Genomic DNA, 19133 nt, shown 5'->3' with positions numbered 1-19133 from the left:
TACAAAATTCAACTAGCCTCTGATTTAATTTGATTTGTTGCCATATTTTAGTACCTTATTCAACAAGACAATATACACTTATCCTCACATGCTTCTATTGCATGTCAGCTCCACCCAAATTTATTCCTTTCTGCTGTTCTGAAAACATGTACAGCCATAAGACAAAGCCCTCAAAATGGGATAAAGTGGTACTGCATATTTCTGATACAGATTTTCAGTTTGCAAGTACATGTTTTGCTTTGCTGCCATACAAAATGCAACATAATCTGAATGTAGCTCTTTGCAAAGCTCAAGCTGCCTAGTATCTTGTGCCAGGAAACCAAAATTCTACACGCACAGTTACAATCTATTATGCAAACAAATGCTAATGATGTCCTTCCCCTCTATTTTTCTAATGGCCCTCCTTTGCTCTACGAAAATGAACAGAAGCCGAAAACAGGTTCAATCATGGGGACTTGAAATTAAAACATTGTGCTGGAATGTGAAGATTATCAAAAGTAAAGTTGCCACAAAGCAGTAATACATAATTTATTGTATTAAAGGGAATGATTTCCTACACCAAGTAAGCCTTCCAAGCCTGCAAGTATACAAACCCGTACACACTTTCAAACTGTATTCTTTAAAGTTTTGTATATCAGTCCATCAAAGGTCCAGTGTGCTGAAAGAAACTGCATGCATTAAATGTTTGTTTAGTTCCTGTCAGTCTATATCAAGCACTCCTGGTTCCCAATATTGGATCAAAGATTATACCAAACAGATGGTTGGCTCTGTCAGCCTGGACGGTGCAATTGCCTCTTTTTTGGGTGTGCCCCAAATCCAGCCAAACTTCCTTCACTGTTGACCATCTGTTGGATGGCTTGTTGCTCAGATATGTGTGCAAAGAAACCCACTGGTGTGTGCAATTTCCCCTGGAGTGCAGGCCCAGCGTTCCTATGCAATTTGGATTTATTTATTATGAATGGAAGAGGATAGCATGTACTGAATGTACAGCCTTGTCACACATTGTAATGAAAGTTAAATCCTAAGCAGGGGGTTGGATTCAGAGATGCCTTGCAGCAGCAGGAACTGGTGTAACGGGATAGTTGGCAGAACCTCCCCACTCCATTGCACCAGTTCCCACGCTATCCTAGGATTCTCAGGTCTATGTAAGGGGAAGTGCTGGGTGGTGTTGTCTTGTTCCAATCCAATGTTTTATTAAATGATGACATTAACAATAGTCTGTTTCTACCCCATTCTTAAAGCTATTAGTGTGGTAGGAGAGCTGATTTTTCTCCCACATCTGGCAACCAATGGTTTCAGATAATACATGGATAAAAGGTAAAGGGACCCCTGACCATTAGGTCCAGTCGTGTCCGACTCTGGGGTTGTGGCGCTCATCTCGCATTACTGGCTGAGGGAGCCGGTGTACAGCTTCCGGGTCATGTGGCCTGCATGATAAAGCTGCTTCTGGCAAACCAGAGCAGCACACGGAAACGCCGTTTACCTTCCCACTGGAGCGGTACCTATTTATCTACTTGCACTTTGACGTGCTTTCGAACTGCTAGGTGGGCAGGAGCTGGGACCGAGTTATGGGAGCTCACCCCGTCATGGGGATTCAAACTGCTGACCTTCTGATCAGCAAGCTCTAGGCTCTGTAGTTTAACCCACAATGCCACCCATGTCCCTTAATACATGGATAGATGAGGCTAAAAAGCCCAGGACACAATTTTTACGGCCCTCTAGTGTCTATGGTGGCTCATTTACCAGAAGTAATGCATTTAATGTTAACTCTGGTTGTGTTTACTCTGTTCTGTCCAAACCAAGCCTCCACATATGAAAGGGCTATCTATCTATGCATCACTTCCACATTTCCCTTATTAAATACTACCAAGCTTACTTTACTCCTTTCTCATAGTAGTTATTTCTCCCAAGAGGCATAGGTACCACAACCACTGGAGAGCCAATTCAAGGTATGGAGCAACTTAGGCCTAGTGCCAGCCTCACATCATTCAGGTCTAGAGCCACAGATGGGGAAAAGTGGGCATCTTCAGTCTCTAGAGTGCTATCAGCAACTGCACTGCTTCAAAATGAGGATTGTGTGGGTGTTCATTTACTTCCTTAACTTGTTTAAAAGGTAAAGGACCCCTGACAGTTACCAGTAAGTAACTGGTAAGTTACTGGCCGAGGGAGCTGATGTTTGTCCGCAGAGTTTTTCCGGGTCATGTGGCCAGCATGTCTAAGCCGCTTCTAATGCCATTTACCTTCCCGCCAGAGTGGTACCTATTTATCTACTTGCACTTTGACATGCTTTTGAACTGCTAAGTTGGCAGGAGCTGGGACTGAACAACGGAAGCTCACCCCGTCGCAGGGATTTGAACCGCCGACCTTCCGATCAACAAGCCCTAGGCTCAGTGGTTTAGACCACAGCGCCACCCACATCCCAAATACAGTAAAATATTTCTAATATGTTGAAGCACTGCAAAAATCACTCAGGGAAGGAGTGTGTGAAACAGTTGCTCTTGCTGACAGAGCACTGATCTCACATTTCCATTAGCCCTTTCCTCCGCTTGTAGTCATCAGAAGCCCAGAGCAAGTATTCCCCAGCATAGAAAAACATTAGTTTTATGTGTATCTCTTTTCTTTGTCCTTCAGATGGCCTTCAAGGGTGATAAAGTGAGAGTTATCTGATCTACCTTATGTAGAACTAGGAAATGGTTCTTAACGGACCCAGCTGTTTCTGAAAAGAGAAAAAGCTTAGTACAAGTGGCTGAGAAGCAGTACTTTAATAGCCTTAGGCTGCAATTCTGAAGAAGCCTACAAGGGAGCAAGTCCCAAGGACATCAGTAGAACTTACTTGTAAGTAAACGTGCTTGGGACTGAGTTATGATGCCACAAACAACTGAAGAGGCACCAATGATGTTGCCCCAATAAAGTCCCTCAATCTATGTAAGTGAAACTGACTAGCAATTGCAAGAAAATGTCCCTCAACCTTTTCCTGCTTAAAAGCGTATGCATATATATGAAGTAACTAGCACTGATAGCAGTGAAATACCTTGAACTGTAACCTAAAACCTGTACTCTTTACACTGAAATGTCGAAGCAAATCACTTTTTAAAAACAAATTGTCAATGCAAAATTATCTTTCAAAAGTTTTATTCTATAAAAAGAATTGTGACCCAATTATAGTTGACAACTTCAGTTTTGAAATTGGTACGTGCTGAACAACTTATCACTGTCTGCTTGGTTGCAAAAAGCTTCTTGTATGGGCAGAAGCCACACCGGGAGCAAGGGCCCCACAATTTCTACCTGTTTGTCTCCCACCCCTTCTGCAGCTCCCAAACCTGTTGTATAGAGTCTTCTAACTTTCAAGAGCAGCTTTTGGGGGATCAGAAGGGGACCCAGTGCAAAGCAAGAAGGAAAACTTCCCTATGTAGTGTCTTCAAACCATCATAAAGGATATATATACAGATACAGAAGAGATGAGCAAGCACATTTTTAGGCTCCACTCTTTGCTTACACTTAAAATGGTGAAGCTGGCATTTCAGTGTCAGTCACCTGAGAAGGTACATGCCTCAGCCTCACCACCACCTAAATTTCCATTAAAAATAATCTTTATGTTAAAAAGTTATTAAAGATGTACTTGGCCCTCTAAACATTCCAGCATAGTTATCCTTTATTTTGACTGAAATGTGAGATCATTTGTGGATCTCAGTACATGCTAGGATAGGTTTTACTGATTCCTGTCCCTGCAGGTACTATTGCAAAGAAACATTAATCTCTATGGTGTTGCTTTTTAATGATTTTGCAGCATAAGTTCAGGCACCACAAAGCAGAAGAACATACTGCTAGTTTTGCTAGCAGTGCAAAACTAAGGTTATGTGGTGCTTTTGTAAACCAAAATAACTAAAAAGGCATTGCAAATGTTGCATGTGAGGAACATAAGGTTTTGCTAGCAAAACGATGGTAGCGAGCCAAAGATAGATGGAAAATTGCTTCCTTTTGGGTATGCTGATAAGTTGCATAAACAATGCCCCGCATGTTGGCAAGCAGTCTTCATTGTTTGTGGACAAACTGGCACTCCTTCAGAGAAAGCATGGAGCATATCATTACTGTGAAATTTACAGTTTGTTTGAAGGCCTGGGAAATAGTGTCCATCCTTAAGCACAGCTCTTCTTCCCAAAACACGAGGGGAAGGCTCACAGAGGCATTTTACCAAGGTAGGGCAAGCATAGGGGCCTGGTGCAGAAATTCAGCTTGTGCCATTACCCATTTGCATAAAAGAGCTATGGAGAAGTGTATTATTTACATTGAGATTATCTGGTTGTGCAGATTGTAAAGTTTAAATTAGACGCAAGAAACTGTATCTAGATGTGCACCTGCCTAGTGCACTGAGCAATCCTTAGCTGGTATTTGCTGGGGAGATAGATTTACAGGCGTTTCTTTTCAACCTTTTAAGTAGGATCAGGCAGTTGTAGAATCTTGCAGCCAAGCAGAATATATTCCTCAGATTCGGCCTGTGTGGGTTAAAAAAATGTTTAAAATAAGCAACAATTTCGGCATCCATGTTGCCCTTTGAATGCGCTATTTGTCGTTTAGCTCTAGCTTTCCTGTGTATATACAGAACACCTAGAAAACAGAATACCGGTACCTCACTTCCTGGAAAGCATACTGGATGTTAAAATAAGAATGCTTCCCAGTATTATTTTAGTTCACAATTTAACATGGGGCAACTTTATGTGTCGGCTTAATATTTCAAGGGACATATTTAATGAAAAACCCCAAATACATGGATTCTGGTTGCTATTACCAAGAGCCAGTTTAGAAAGCTTCAACCTATGAAGGATTTGTTTCCTGAAAGGAGGGGTATAAAGGATTAGAATAAGTATAAACTTAGGCCTATTACATAGTAACCTTGGGTTTGAATATGTTCTCTGTTTTGAGACTACCTTTCAGCAAACTCCTGTTTCTTTCATAGCTGCTCTGGAATAACGGGAGGCGATTTTTCTAATTAAGAGACATGCAAGTGCTTTGCCTTTTGTGTAACCCACAGTTCATCAACTGATTATGCCAGTTGTGTTGGCTACAATTTTGGCTTCCATCTACCAAGTCTTAAGACTTCAGCTTGCTTTCCTGGCATGAGCATCCTGCAGTGTGGTGTCCATTAGCAAGCACCAAAAGGAGACAATGTGCATGTAGCACCTCAGAAGGCGGGTGGGGAGGGGAAATGCTACACATAAGCACAAGTTACTTTTAGATGCTTGTGACAGATGCTAGAGAGTCTATTGCTGTGCTTGCTATGTTTGGAGTCTCTTTGGTGCATTTTATGCCATGGAGACAGGCAAGAAACTGTACTACTTAATACACTGCTTTTCACATTCTTGCCGCCTGCCATAGCGCCAACATTTCCCTTGGAGGAGCATGACTGCTACTGCAAACCTGCACAATCTGGAGAGTGCCTGACCTAAGCAGTGTTGCAGGAGTGGCAACCCCTGGATCTGTCTGCAAGTCACCTCTGTTCAGCTGGAGGTGCATGTCATTGGTCCAATCAGATGGGTGTGATTCTAAACTGACAGATCTTCCAATAGCTGGGTTCTTCTGCTCGCTGTATCTTGCAGAGAGACACTCTACTCTCTCAAGCCTCCCTGTACTTTTGAAAATATGAACCAAGAAGACTAGTGGGTGTAGGAGCTGGCTTAGGAGAGCAGGCTCTAGATCAGGGCTTCCCAAACTTGGGTCTCCAGCTGTTTTTCGACTAAAATTCCCATTATCCCTGTCCACTGGTCCTGCTGGCTAGGGGTGGTGGGAATTGTAGCCCAAAAAGCTGGAACCCAATTTTGGGAAGTCCTGATCTAAATGGTTAGTGGGCCAAGGTTAGCAGCACAGTTTAGTAAATGAGGGTTAGAACTTAGAGAAGGTGGGAAACAGGAATAAGGGGGTAGAGGATAAGGCCAGAAACAGGAATCTGAGTGGGAGAAAGCTGGAAGGGCAACAAAAGAGCTGCCTGTCTGGCGAGAGGTGAGGATTCATATTCTGATTTCAAAAGAACAGCCACATATTTGTCTACAGGCAAAATTGCCATCCTATCATGATAGCATGAAACCCTTGATTAAAATAATTGAGCAATCATTAATTAAAATACCATTTGGTAAAATATATCCTGCAATCAGTTTCTTTTTTAAAAAAGGGAGTTCTGTAACAGCACAATTCATTGCACGCATATTCAGAAGTAAGCCTCACTTCAGTGGAGTTTATTTCCATCTTCTAGATTATTTGAAGCATGATGGTGTCTTTTGTATTGTGGCAAGAAAAATGCAGCACCAGGAATGCAAGGGATGGCTTGTGTTCGCTACACTGGGTCACCTGAGATTGAGCAGGAGTCATTTTATCACTGACTGACATTAAGAACTGCTAACAATTCCTTTTTCAAAACTTTTCGTTCAGCTAATATAATGAAGGTGTTTGGAAGAGATGACATCCAAGCTATTATCAGACACAACACTGGCCATGTGGAATGGGTAAAGGACCAGGTACTAGCTACAAAAAACAAATTTAAATGAAGCTAATACTGTATAGTTCTTACCATGTGTGAAAAACTGCAGATTTTATAAAAAGTGACAAAGTAAGTAAGTTTCTGTAGGAGTCTGTAAACTCAGAAACAAGAGCCATACATTTTGATTGACTTGTCATTTCCTTGACAAACATTTCCTAGCTTTGATTAGGGTTCTTGGCTGACATATAGGACAGGCTCAATGAACTTAAAGTTTGCCTGTAAGGCAAGACCTGGAATATCTTCATTATGTTTAAGAAAGGATGGCATTCTTTTAAAAATTATGCTATGGAATAGCTCTGTGAAGCAAGATAATTTAATTTTGTTTGTCTGGGGACTTGTGTCCTAACCAAACATGCCTTGCCTACTTTAAGTTGGGGAACAGGATCTTGCTGCCCCCCACAACCCATCCTCTGGGCTACATGTTGCATACAATGCTGGAATGAAAAGGTCTACAGGAGGAGAGTTCAGTATATGCAGGCCCAGCTGATGGAAAAGTTTTTCCTGCTCAAATATTTGGAGAAAGCGTAGATCACACAAATCAGATCTACTTAATTTAAATGGTGCATTAAACACCATTTTGTCACATCCAGCTTATGAATGTGGGGTGGCCCTTGGAGGAGGGCATGGTGTTCATGTCCCACTGCACATATACTACATGTTTTAAGATGAGCTGGGCTTTGGAAATGCCAGTACTCCAAGTGAGAAACTTGTCTCATCTCATGATTCAGCACATATATTCCTGGAGAAAAATGGCAATTAAAACAACATGATTTTAGTAGAGCTTCAGAGTAAATTTTGCCTTTGTGCAAGGGAACCTCGTCAAAGTTGGAAGTCATCCTATTTTGAGCAATTGTAAAATTACATATCATGAGCTCTCAAGTAAACTAGAACTTCCTGAGCTAGCAAGAAACAAAAATGGTTCAAATACTTGCTAAGTTTGCTTTGATGCCGTGCCAAAAATAGAACGCACTTCATGTGGTATCATCCCAACAAATATTTCTTTGGATGAATGAAAACACACAAAACTGTTTTGGAAAACATTCTGGCATATAAACTTACACATGTGCGCTAAGTGATGCCTTTTGAAAGACATTATGTTTGAACTAGCCCAGCATATTGATTAATACACATTTTGGGAATTAAAGAATCATCAGTTTGCAGAGAAAATATTAATAATTAACTCTCAGTCATTTACATTCAAATTAAGTGAACACCGGTGAAAAGAGTCCCCCCCCCCATTATGAGTTATTAATCAAGGGGTGTTAGAAATTAAGTCCCTCAAATCTGCCATTCCTCAAAAAGCTTCCAATAAACACACATATTTTTAACTGTACTTTCAATTACAGACTTCAATCCTGTCTCTTAAACATGAATATCTCCTCACCTCAGTTGATGAGGGACTTAAGGTACTCAAAGCTGTTGGCAGGTTGGAGATAGTCTGTAAAACAAAGAACATTTTTTTCACATAACAAGAAAACCAATACAATTATATATTACTTTTAAACACAAGTTAATGCAAATATTGAAGATTCTATTTTAACAATAATGGCAAAAACAGAGGCTTACAAAAAAGGTTTCAGTGGGTTTTTAGAACTTCAAGCTCTTAGGATTTGGCAAGTTAAAAACTGAGGTAAGAAAGAACTCCAAGCCTACCACCAACTCAATCTTGTGCTGACCATCAGGAAGCTACTTTTGTCAGGCATGTTGCTAGGTCAGCCTTACCCCAACGTGGTGCTCAACAGATGTTTGGGACGACAACCCCTATAATCTCCAGCTAGTACAGGCCACAATCGGATATCATGAGAGCTTACAAGGTCCAAGGCATTTGAAGGACATAAGATTGGGGGAGACTTGATGCTTGCTACTTTAATGACAAGCTAACTTATATGTATAGGTATCCCTGGAGAATGAAGATGGTGGTGCTGGGGAACACTACTTTGCTTATGGGATGTGCACACTGCAAAGCCAGCGATCCTATATATAATTATTATTTATATGTGTGTGTGTTGGAACAAGCAGGAGATCTGAGGCTCACCACCAAAGGTCCAGTCCCCGAAGATACCTCCTATGTCTTGTCCTGTGTTTATTGTAACTGCATACATCATTATCAGGCCCTACAGTGGGCTTCTTACCATTCCATTTTGCCCTTTCTCCAACAACGCAACATGTTGATACTGGCTTTCCCAGGGTCTTACAGAGAGTTCAATGCTCAGTGGGGATTTGGGTTTACATAGGAAGCTCCTTATACCAAGTCAGACAGTTGGTCCATCTAGGTACGTGTTGTAAATACTGTCCAGCAGCCAGGACTTTCCCAGCCCCAGCTGCAGATGCCAGGGATTCAATCTGGGACCCTGGCCATGCTAAGGATGCCCTCTTACCACTAAGCTACAGCCCTTCTTACAGATTCTGGTCACTGCACCACACGGGCTCTGAGCTGAATCAGAATCAACTGTGGTGCTGTGTAGAGACCTTAGCCAACTTTGCTGTTCAACTTCAAGAGACCTGCCCAGGTCAAAGGGAGTTGCACAAGTCTTTCTAGAGAACTACCATAATCCGCTTGTGCAAAGTGGGGGAGAATCTTCTGTTCCTCTACCCATCCACCAGCACAGTGAAAGGTCATGATCTAGTTGAAAGTTTACTTTCTTTTATGCATGTGTGTGCAAGTTTAAATGCTTTAAACCATGCTTTAAAAGTGGAGAGGGAGAGAGGAAAAAATGGCCACCTGTCTGGTGATATAAAACCAATCTTCTCTTAAATGTGCCAGAATAATTTTTCTCCACCTCAACTACAGTTAAAACCTTCAGTCTATTCATTACTGTCCTTTTATAGTATTTTTATTTAATAAAACCTATTAAGACTACCATACAAATCTCTTTACTTATGCTTTTATCTTTTAACTGATCAATTTTTATATTGCTGACATCCCCTCTTCACCATTTGCTCATTTAAAAATTCATAGTACATGAGCTATGTCTCTGGAGAAAATGTCTATAAAATTTGTTACAGCTGGCAAATGTGTATGAGTCAGTGATAGCACATGACTAAATGCTTCACAGAAAATAAAACTTGTTTCTGTAGTAAGCAGAACTGTTTAAATGTTATTTATTTTTATGTTTCAAAGAAAATATATTGTGAAGTGCTGCATTGATTTAATACGCAACAGTGTCTGTGTACACGCTGTATAAGGAAAATTTATGAAACCTTTGCACAACTCCTTTAATTGAATTTTCCAAATCTCTCACCACACACAAATAATCAATATCTTCTGCAGAGAAAACCAGTCAGAATTATTGCAGTCTTTCTTTTCAATTTTGTTGTCATCAGCACATACAGAGCACCTGGGTATTTGTAATGTCTGGATAGCAAGTTATTTACACCTCTTAAAATGTAATTGCTATTAAGTGACTCCAAACCAATGCACCTTTCCTTTTTTATTATTTAAAATAACTATTGTACATCTCAAAGAAGACATATTTATAGTTATGTGCAAATTACAATACTTAACAATTATATAATTAATAGTTTTCATTTCACCCGATATCTAATGTCAGGGTTTGTTTTTTGTTTTGTTTTTGTAAAAAGCACAGTAGGAAGAGATCTGCAAGAAAAACACATTGTAAAAGTAATGCATCAAAGTTCATGTACAATGGCTGAATGGTAGACCTTCATATAAGGAACGCAGTTTGACAGGTCAGTGAGTGTTTGTGCACATCCGTATGGTTGGTTGTGTATATATATCTGAAGTTTTATAGTCATATGCCTCATATGCATTTCTATGTCTGCCACCAAAGTTAATAGCCTAATATTTCATCTACTTAGCATAGGATAGTAAATCATTGGAGAAGTTTGTAGTTTGCCTCCCAAGTATCTATCACACCTGTAGCTCCGGCCTGTGATGCTAAACATGTCAAAGGCTGTATTTTAAAATTCACAGCCTAATTACAGCCACATATTAACACAAGTGTCTTTGGGGAAACAAAGCATTTTTTGTTGAGATGAGAAAAAGATCTAATCGCACAGTATTTGTAGGTCAAAAGAATAACTGAGTTCTGACCATTTTTCTTCACAATAAGTAGTATCTACTAGACAGATTAAAGTCTCACCTGAAGCAAAAACACAAAAACACCCCACAAAAATCAATACAGACAAAACTTTGTCTCTTACAAAATAATCTCAAGAGTGGCACAGCCTTCGAGGCAAACAAGGCTGCAATCTTACACACACTTGTCTGTGAGTAAGTCCGGGGTCCCAGCAGCATTTAATGGGTCCAATGCACTGTATGTGGATTAGGCCTCCTGCCCCCTCTTGCAAAAGAGGACACAAATTGGTTTAAGCTTTGTATCCTATTTTGCAGTTGGGTTGGACAACCCCAAAACAAATTAGGGCCACACAAGTAATAAAATGTTTGACAGACTGAATGTGAACAGGTAAAGCTTTCTTCCATACCAGAAAAGGCTTCACCTGTTGAATTTTGACCTGCCACACAGCTGTTAAAGACAGATCTCTGGAAGAGGAGTGGACACAAAGCCTGAGGCCTGCCCAACATCATCCCTATCACAACAAACCATAGTTTATCATGCCATCATAACATAGCCAGTATAAGGCAGATCCCTCTGTTCTTCACAAAAGAGCACCTAAAAAGTGCAAGGGATGAGGTAGTAACTAACAGGACTAGATTGCTTATTAGCTCTGTTCACCGTTTTAAATGTCAGGCATAGGCAATATCTCCCCAATTCACCCCACAATTTTTTTCCTTTGAAAATCTTTCATTCCTTTTTTTAACCTCCTGGGACAACTGGACTGGAACCGAGTCACTACTACATGGATGCAGCAGCCTGGACAACCCGCCCCCCAAACTGTAGATTCAGATACAGTCCGCTAGCCTTCATTTGCCTACCTCTGATCTACACTGGGTGAAGATGGGAAACTGAACAAGCTGGACCAAATCATGTTGGAAGCAGTACATCAAAGCTGTGTAGCAGAGAACAGCACTTTTTAAAGCCTGCAGAACTTTGGTGCTTTATCTTGCATTGCACAAAAACATTTGTAAACAAATCTTTCAATCCTGGTTGATTAGGGAAGAGTTGAGTAAAAAGTCTCTTTTAGATCTAGCATTTACTGAAACCCTGCCTAAGAATCAGCGGGATAAAGGTTCGTTTTGTTTGTATTCACTCCCACAAAATGCTAAAACTGTTAAAAAGTCCCCCTTTCAAATATGCAGAGTGCAACCTACACACACATAAATCATGCTTTGGACAGCAGCAGCATGACTAGATTTCATCTCCTGGCAGCTGCTCTCAAGTTTGCTTACATTCTCTTCAAAAAACATTTTGTTTACTGTAAATGCTAGTCATGGGCAAACAATAGTGCCATTTTTTATGTTGCTAATGCAGAATGATGTACTAAAATCTACATAATGCTGCCCATTGACAAAGGAATGTTCTGAATTAAGTTGTTTTAAGTAGAGGCTGTTTATGTAAAGTAAATAAATTTCATGCCTTACCATGTGATGATAATGTGACATTCCATCTGTATCAAGCCAAAGCCAAAGAATAGTCATAGGTTTCATGTCCTGAGTGTAACTAATTAAAAATAATTATGGAAAACCACATCCAAAAGTAAAAAAAAAGCTAAATAAAGAAGACAGTCTTTCTCCAGCCTTTATTTTCATTAGGACAGCAGAAGGGATCAAAGTTCCCATTCAAGAAGTATTTATTATATTGTTAACATGCTAAAAGTGTGTCATTTTGACCCATATGATTTCAGAGTCATACTAAATTTTCACTGCTTGGGTCATTAGCATTACAAATTGAAGAAACATTACGATGCAGCATGTTTAACTGTTGTTCTTGAGCACAAATAAGACTATATGGTTGCTTTACTTAGAAAGCAACTAAACAGATGCTTAGCATACCATGGCACTGGTTTCTGTGGGCTTCATTAGGCTAAGAAGAGAGTGGGAGAATTTGTAAGTGAAACCAACTTCAGAACGAGTAAGAATTCTGCCAAATGAAAATTCCTTAAGCAAACGCACTCTTCTGTCCTGGTGTTCGGCAGCCCAACTTGACCGATTTTCTAAAGTTGCAGCTGTAAGGATTCTTGTATGTGACCAAGATTAGATTTCCCAGCTTAGAATTGGTCACGGATATTCTAGCGATTGGTTTCCAGACAGTAGCTTGGATCCAGACTTTGCTCCCATCAGCAAGCTCATCCCCTGCATGGAGTTCTGCTTGGGGACACTTGGGAAAAGTGGGAGAGAGGCAGGGCTGGCCCACCCATGCAGCAAGGTGAGGTGACTGCCTCAAGTGGCAAGATCCACAGGGGCAGTAGACCCGGCCTCCAAGGAATGCATTGCTCGCTGCCGTGGCAGCGGCTGCAGCGACAACACATAGAGCATACTCCTTGGAGGCTGGATCTGACACCTCAGTAGCCCTCCACCCCAATGCCTTCTCTACAGCGGCCTCTTGGTGAATAGGAGATACTGCTTGTCTCCTCCCACCCTTGTTCCCATGCATTTCACTCATCTCTTCTTCCTTGGCAGGGGAGGAGCACCATTTTGTGCTTCGCCTCAGGTGCCAAAATATCTTGGGCCAGCCCTGGAGAGGGGGACTTTTGTTGATTATTCTTTCTGTCTGCACCCTCTGATAGTTAGGGGATCCTTCGAAAAGGGTAGGGGCTGCAGGGCAAATCAGCAAAAGGTCTTCCCCTCTCTTTCACTGGATCGACTCATTCTAAAAAGATTTGAATTTAACCTGTATATGTTTATTCTGACTTACCCTCGTAATACAAAGACATGGAGATAATGGGAAAGTACTGCTTCTCTGTGCTATCATTTTTTACATACCTAGATCCCTATGTGCAATTGTCACCTCGGATTTTGAAGGCAATAATCTCATAGCTCTGGTTTATATACACAGGCACCATTCCAACAGATATTAAGTAGGCCTGGTATGTGGCCCAATGCAATTTTGTTCCCCATACCAGTTGTACCGGTAGTCTTGCATAAACTCAACTCTTCCACTCAAAGGCAGTGATTGCCACTGTGACGTTCTAAACTTCAAAGTTAAAAAAAAGAAGACGATAACTAAGGTCTATATATTACATTAAAGAGAGAAACAGGTCTTTTCAACGATCCTACGAACTGATACAAGGCAATTTTTAAAAGTACATAATAAGGAAGTGGGGAGAAACCAAGGAAAGAAAGTCATTTGTTTACTCCATGTTAAAGATAAAGAATGAGAAAACACCACTCAACACATCTGACACTTGGCAAGCTAAGTCTTCATCGTTAAAATGTCCTTTATTCTGCTTCTTTTAAAAACTAAATCATAAACCACGAGGGAAAATTAATCTACTTGATCAAGATGTGTGGCTGCCTGTCTGGCATCAAGAACACACTGCTGAGCTACAGAGATTTCACTTCATATCGATATAAATGCTAAATGACTTCAAGCTTAGGAGGAAGTATTGCCTTGAGTTTAAGGCACAGGACCAGGAGTCAGCTGTCGTCTCATTTCACACTTTACCTGGGAGGGCAGACAAGCCACTCATCTTTTCAGCATTTAACCACAACTTTGTAGTAAAAGACACACAGGCACCTTCTCTGTAACAGCTGGTGGGCTGGTCTATATTCATACCCGTTCCCCCAAATGTGCTTACCTAGCCGGCACAGTGCCAAGGCTCACATTTTACTACAGAGCTTTGTTACTCCATTCCTGAACATTTTGGGAGTAAGACTACAATGGGACAGTGTTACCCACTCGCACAGGGAGGAACAATTCCTCCTGGGAGAGCCACTGACTTACATGACCCCGGTACACATGGCAGAATAATAAAATGGCATGGATGTAGTAAACTCATCTGCAAGGCTGGTGCGTTGCACGATAACACAATGCATGTTTAGAAAAGTGTTTTTGGAAACTCAGTCAAGTTTAATTTAAAAGCTTAAAAAAAATCTCTGTCAAAGGGGTGGGTGTTCCACAGGATTTTATGGAAGTAGCTGATGTATTTAATCTGCTTGAAAGCTCATTATAAGCTACTCATTCGCAGAATACCAAAACCATAATGTGCCTGTTCTCCAAGACAGTGTTTTTCAACCACTGTTCCGCGGCACACTAGTGTGCCGCGAGATGTTGCCTGGTGTGCCGTGGGAAAAAATTTGTTTATTTGATTCCTATTCAAGAGAATTACTTTATATATAGTCAATATAGGCACAGAGTTAAATTTTTTAACATTTTCTAATGGTGGTGTGCCTCGTGATTTTTTTCATAAAACAAGTGTGCCCTTGCCCAAAAAAGGTTGAAAAACACTGCTCCAAGAGATGCCTATGCCCCATATCAGACAAGCCATGACGTCAATGATGCGCCTCCTCTGTTTAATGCAAGGCATGTTCTTAAGCACCTCGCTGAAATGGGACTTTGTAAAATAGAGATCATATGTCTCTGGGATGTGGCAAGGCTGTATTCATAAATGTTTGTAAAGTACGCTCAGGTCCTCCGGTAATAGACACTAGAGAAATATTATTATCATTATTAAAGCCTTGAGATACATCAAGGCTTAATAGTTCACTCAAAAGCCTACACCTAAGACAAGGTGATGCGGATAGGGAAGAAAATGTAAAAAAATAAAAAATAAAATAAACATGGAGGCAGTTCATATCCAGAGAGTTAAAATAAAGGTTCTTCTCAAACTGGTAGGGTGTTCACATGCCAATACCAAGAACAGTTCTGACTACAATCCTGTGCCCAGTAACTCAGATTGATGAGTTAAAGATATATTACTGGGCAAAAAACTACAGCCTTAATTTTTTTAATGGGGCTGACTAGTAAATGGGGCTCAACCTTTCCCAAAAGCCAGAGCTGAGGCCAAACCATGTGAAAAAAGGAGAGAACAGAGCATCTGCAGAGTGCATTCTCCTAACCACTGCATGGATAACTCTGTCCAACATACATGTAAAGCTCTGCCTCCCAGGAGCTTAGTGCAGCACCCACAGACTGGGGCGGGGGGCGGGGCGGGGGGGGGGGAAGCTGACATAATCCACAAGAGTTCCATCGTTCTCACCACAAGGCCAGTATGTTCTGGATCTGGATTTGAGAATTTGTTCTTGGTTCTGGGCCAGAAAGACAGAATAGGTATGTTGCTGGCTGGCGTACTGCCCACAAAGCTGCTTCGCTGGGCTAACGGTGAAGACAAATTAATAAACACCCCTTAGGGACATTGTATGAACTCCTTAACATGAGATTAATGCTGGTGTCCATTTCACCTTGTGTGCAGGCAAGCAAATCACTTAGCAATTGTGGCTTCCTATCTTTTGCACACACTTCAAAATAGAGAGGTACGTATTTGTCACCTGTTACGGCACATGGCTGGCTCTCCTCCACCTGAGCTCCTTCTGGTGTCACAGCCAACAGAAGTGCAACTGATGTCCCCTTGGGGCCATGCCTTTTCTGAAATTGTACCCTTTATATGGAATCATTTTCCTCCTGAACTTAGGCAGGCACCATCTTTTATTATATTTCAGCATCTCTCTAAACCATACTTATTTAACCAGGACTTCAAAGATGTGCAATTCCACTTTTCGTTCTTACTTTCCCCCCGCCTGCTGCAGCTGAATTTTAGCCTCTATATTGTTGTGCTTTTTAATAGTTTATGATTTTTATCTTGCATATTTTTAATATGAACACCACCGGGAGACTTCAGTAAAAAGGTGGTATATAAAAGCATATCAAATAAATACATTTTTAAAATGCATAGTTTGTTCAGTTAGGCACTTCTGTAATCTGAAAGTGGCGGGTGGGGGGAAGTCTTTATCTTGCCAACAGCTTAAATGTCATACAACCAAAGAGAGGGCAAGAAACCTAATTTTGCTGAAAAGAACAGAAATCTGATACGGTCTCTTGCAAAAGGGCTTTTCAAGTCTTTCAGAAGAAATTTGCTAAATGGACCCCTTTGACAACTGTTTGCCATCAAAACAAATACAGGGGAGTTACCTTGGGCAGGCTGTCTTGCATTGGTCCTTCTTAGCAGCTTTCCAGCTTGCTTTACTGAGGAACAAAATATATTTAGATATTGTGAGAACTCTACTCATGTGATGCTAATATAGAAAAATGGTACAAATGTGTTTTTTCTCTAACATTCCAGGAAATATTTCAATTAAAGAAAATACTTGATTGAATTCAGAATTCCTCGAGCGGAGTTCTACTCCCAGAACAGGGCACACCCAGAACTCTGCTCTCTCTTTCCCCTGCAAACCTTTGTACATCGGAAAAAACCAGAAGAAAACAATCACCTCCCTTTTTCTCACACACACTTCTGTAGACAAAAGTTCTGCTACATCTTTTTGGACATGGCTAGCAGCAGAGTGCAAACCTAAACACACTTACTAGGGAGCAAGTGCCACTGAATACAGTGGGACTTTCTTCTGAGTAAGACGCACTGGATTGTTAGGCCAAAAGTAAAACTAATGTTACTTCATTCAACAACAGGCTCAGGACACAACACTGTGGCACCTAACTTGTCACCCAACTTGATGAAGAACCATTAGTGAGAGGTATTTTGGTTTAGTCAGTCAACCAGCTACAAATCCACCTAACACTTACCTCGTCCAGCCCACATTTCAGCAGCTTCTCTGCAATATTATTATGCGGGACTTTGTCAAAAGCTTTACTGAAATCAAGATACACTATGTCCACAGCATTCCCCTGATCCACCAAGCTTGTAATGCCATAAAACAGAAAGAAATGAAAATGGTCCAGCATGACTTGTTTTTGAGAAGCCCATGCTGGGTCTTAGTAATCATAGCATCCTTTTCTAAGTGTTCACAGACTGACCGCTTAATTATCTGTTCTAGGCCAAGCAAAATACTCAAAGAGGATGTGAAACAGGCTGAAGGGCAAGGGTATGGTGTTGAGAGAGTCACGAGGGCCAGACAGAGGCTTGGAGGGCCACATTTGCCACTTGGGCCTCAGGCTCCCTACCCCTGCTTTATAGCAACTTGGCTATAGAGACCTGTAATATAAATTCACTTGAGTTATACCAAGAGTGATCTGTATTCTTACTACTTATCAATTATTTGTTTGCTTAATTATGTTGCTTAATAAGAAGTACTTAACATGGAAACTAATCTGTATCACTGCAATATGTAATATTTCCAGGACACCTAGGCATGCTCATGTAAAACAAAGATTAAATATGTGAAAGGATGCATATTAATTCTATCACAAAAAGGGGAATTATGAAAAGTCCTTCTTACTTAGCTTTCTGGTTTTGCTCACTTCGTCTTTCAAGTTACCAGGGGTCTCTGAAACACCGATAATATTTTCAAGCTCTCTGGTGCCCTCTAAAGCCTGAAAAAATTTTTTTAAGCTAAATCTTAATGCTGAATCTTCTAACAAAACAGAACTCTCAAAACCTCCCACTCTTTCTGCATCATTAGTTTAAATGGCTGAAAAAATTTCTATATTACTAACATTTGATATTAGAAGTCGAATGCTTCTGTATGCACAGTACAATCAACAGGTGTGAAGTTGGAAGCCTTGTCGCATCCCCACAATCTGAGCACATTATCGCTGAAGGACACCAACGGGCTGCCACTTTGCCTTTTCAGACTGTTTGCTTGCCTGAATCCTGGTCAGTTCCCCAGGTTTACCCCAACAACTCTGTATGCAGCCATGCCTTTCAATCAAAAGAAGTGTTGCCCTGACTTTGGCTTCTAGCCTGGACCACAGAATCCATCCCAGTCTACCACCTCTGCTTTCTTTCCAGCCATTAGGACATGACCCCGCCAGGATTCAGGTACATAGTGGCTGGCGAAACAGGTGCCCTTAGGATACTCATAGGTGTGACCTTGTGGGGCAAATAGCAGCTGAAGAGGGGCAGTTTAAACCAGGAAACAGATATAAGGGAAAGTGTCCCATGGGCTAACTTCAAAGTCTCTTGCATAACACTTTCCAAGTGCCCATCTGCCAGCTGGTTGTCGGATGCCTGGGGACTGCAGCACAAGGGCTTTCTGCAGAGATAAGCTGCACAATCATGTTCTCAGCTGCACAGATGATCCAGCTGCATCTCTACCTGCCCCGCACATGATGTCACATATGACAAGTAGGCTAGGGAAAACAGCCTTGCAAGCCAAATTTGATCTGTGGACCAGAAGTTCCCTATTCCTGTTCTAAGTGCCCAAAGCACTTCACAGCAATCTTTACAAGAATGCTGTGAAAGTGGGCCATGTTATTACCCCTAATTTTACAGTTGTGTGGATTACAGTTTGCCCCAACCTGAGGGGAAATTTCAATGAATGGCTGAGGGGATATTTGAACCAATGGCTCCCAGCTTGAGCCTTATGCTTTGAACTACCATGCTGCCCAAGGTTTTCATGTGGATCCTAAATAGGGAGCCTGTCTCCACTGAAAACCCACTGCATGACCCAGTGCACTGAACTGAATTTTAGTTAATTTAGTTATTACATTTCTATCCTGCATATCTTCCAGGGAATTTGAAGAAGTTCACATAAACTTTTCTCCATTTTACCCTCAAGAAGCTTTATCCTCTCACTGCCCAGTGAGAGAAGGCAAGTGGCCCTAAGTCACATAGTGAGTTTCAAGCTCAG

At 41.1% G+C, this 19133-nt stretch overlaps 1 protein-coding gene across 2 annotated transcripts in view; it reads right to left on the bottom strand.

Annotated features, from left to right (window-relative positions):
• Nucleotides 1-3754: 3754 nt before the first annotated feature.
• ITGB3BP (integrin subunit beta 3 binding protein) overlaps nucleotides 3755-19133 on the bottom strand; it is a 32477-nt gene continuing 17098 nt past the window's right edge. The window contains exons 6-10 of one of the 2 annotated variants that reach the window (XM_033151906.1): nucleotides 17781-17874; nucleotides 16519-16572; nucleotides 12033-12058; nucleotides 7914-7967; nucleotides 3755-4493 (exon numbers count right to left, since the gene is read on the bottom strand). In XM_033151906.1, coding sequence (XP_033007797.1) covers nucleotides 4431-4493; nucleotides 7914-7967; nucleotides 12033-12058; nucleotides 16519-16572; nucleotides 17781-17874 — 291 coding nt within the window. In that variant the 3' untranslated portion in view covers nucleotides 3755-4430. The remainder of the gene's footprint in view (nucleotides 4494-7913; nucleotides 7968-12032; nucleotides 12059-16518; nucleotides 16573-17780; nucleotides 17875-19133) is intronic. The other variant, XM_033151907.1, reaches the window with a different exon arrangement.

The sequence above is a fragment of the Lacerta agilis genome, chromosome 6 (assembly GCF_009819535.1).
Source record: "Lacerta agilis isolate rLacAgi1 chromosome 6, rLacAgi1.pri, whole genome shotgun sequence".
NCBI lineage: Eukaryota > Metazoa > Chordata > Lepidosauria > Squamata > Lacertidae > Lacerta > Lacerta agilis.
Note: the sequence above shows the minus strand (reverse complement) of the source record. Positions and strands in the feature narration are given on the sequence as shown.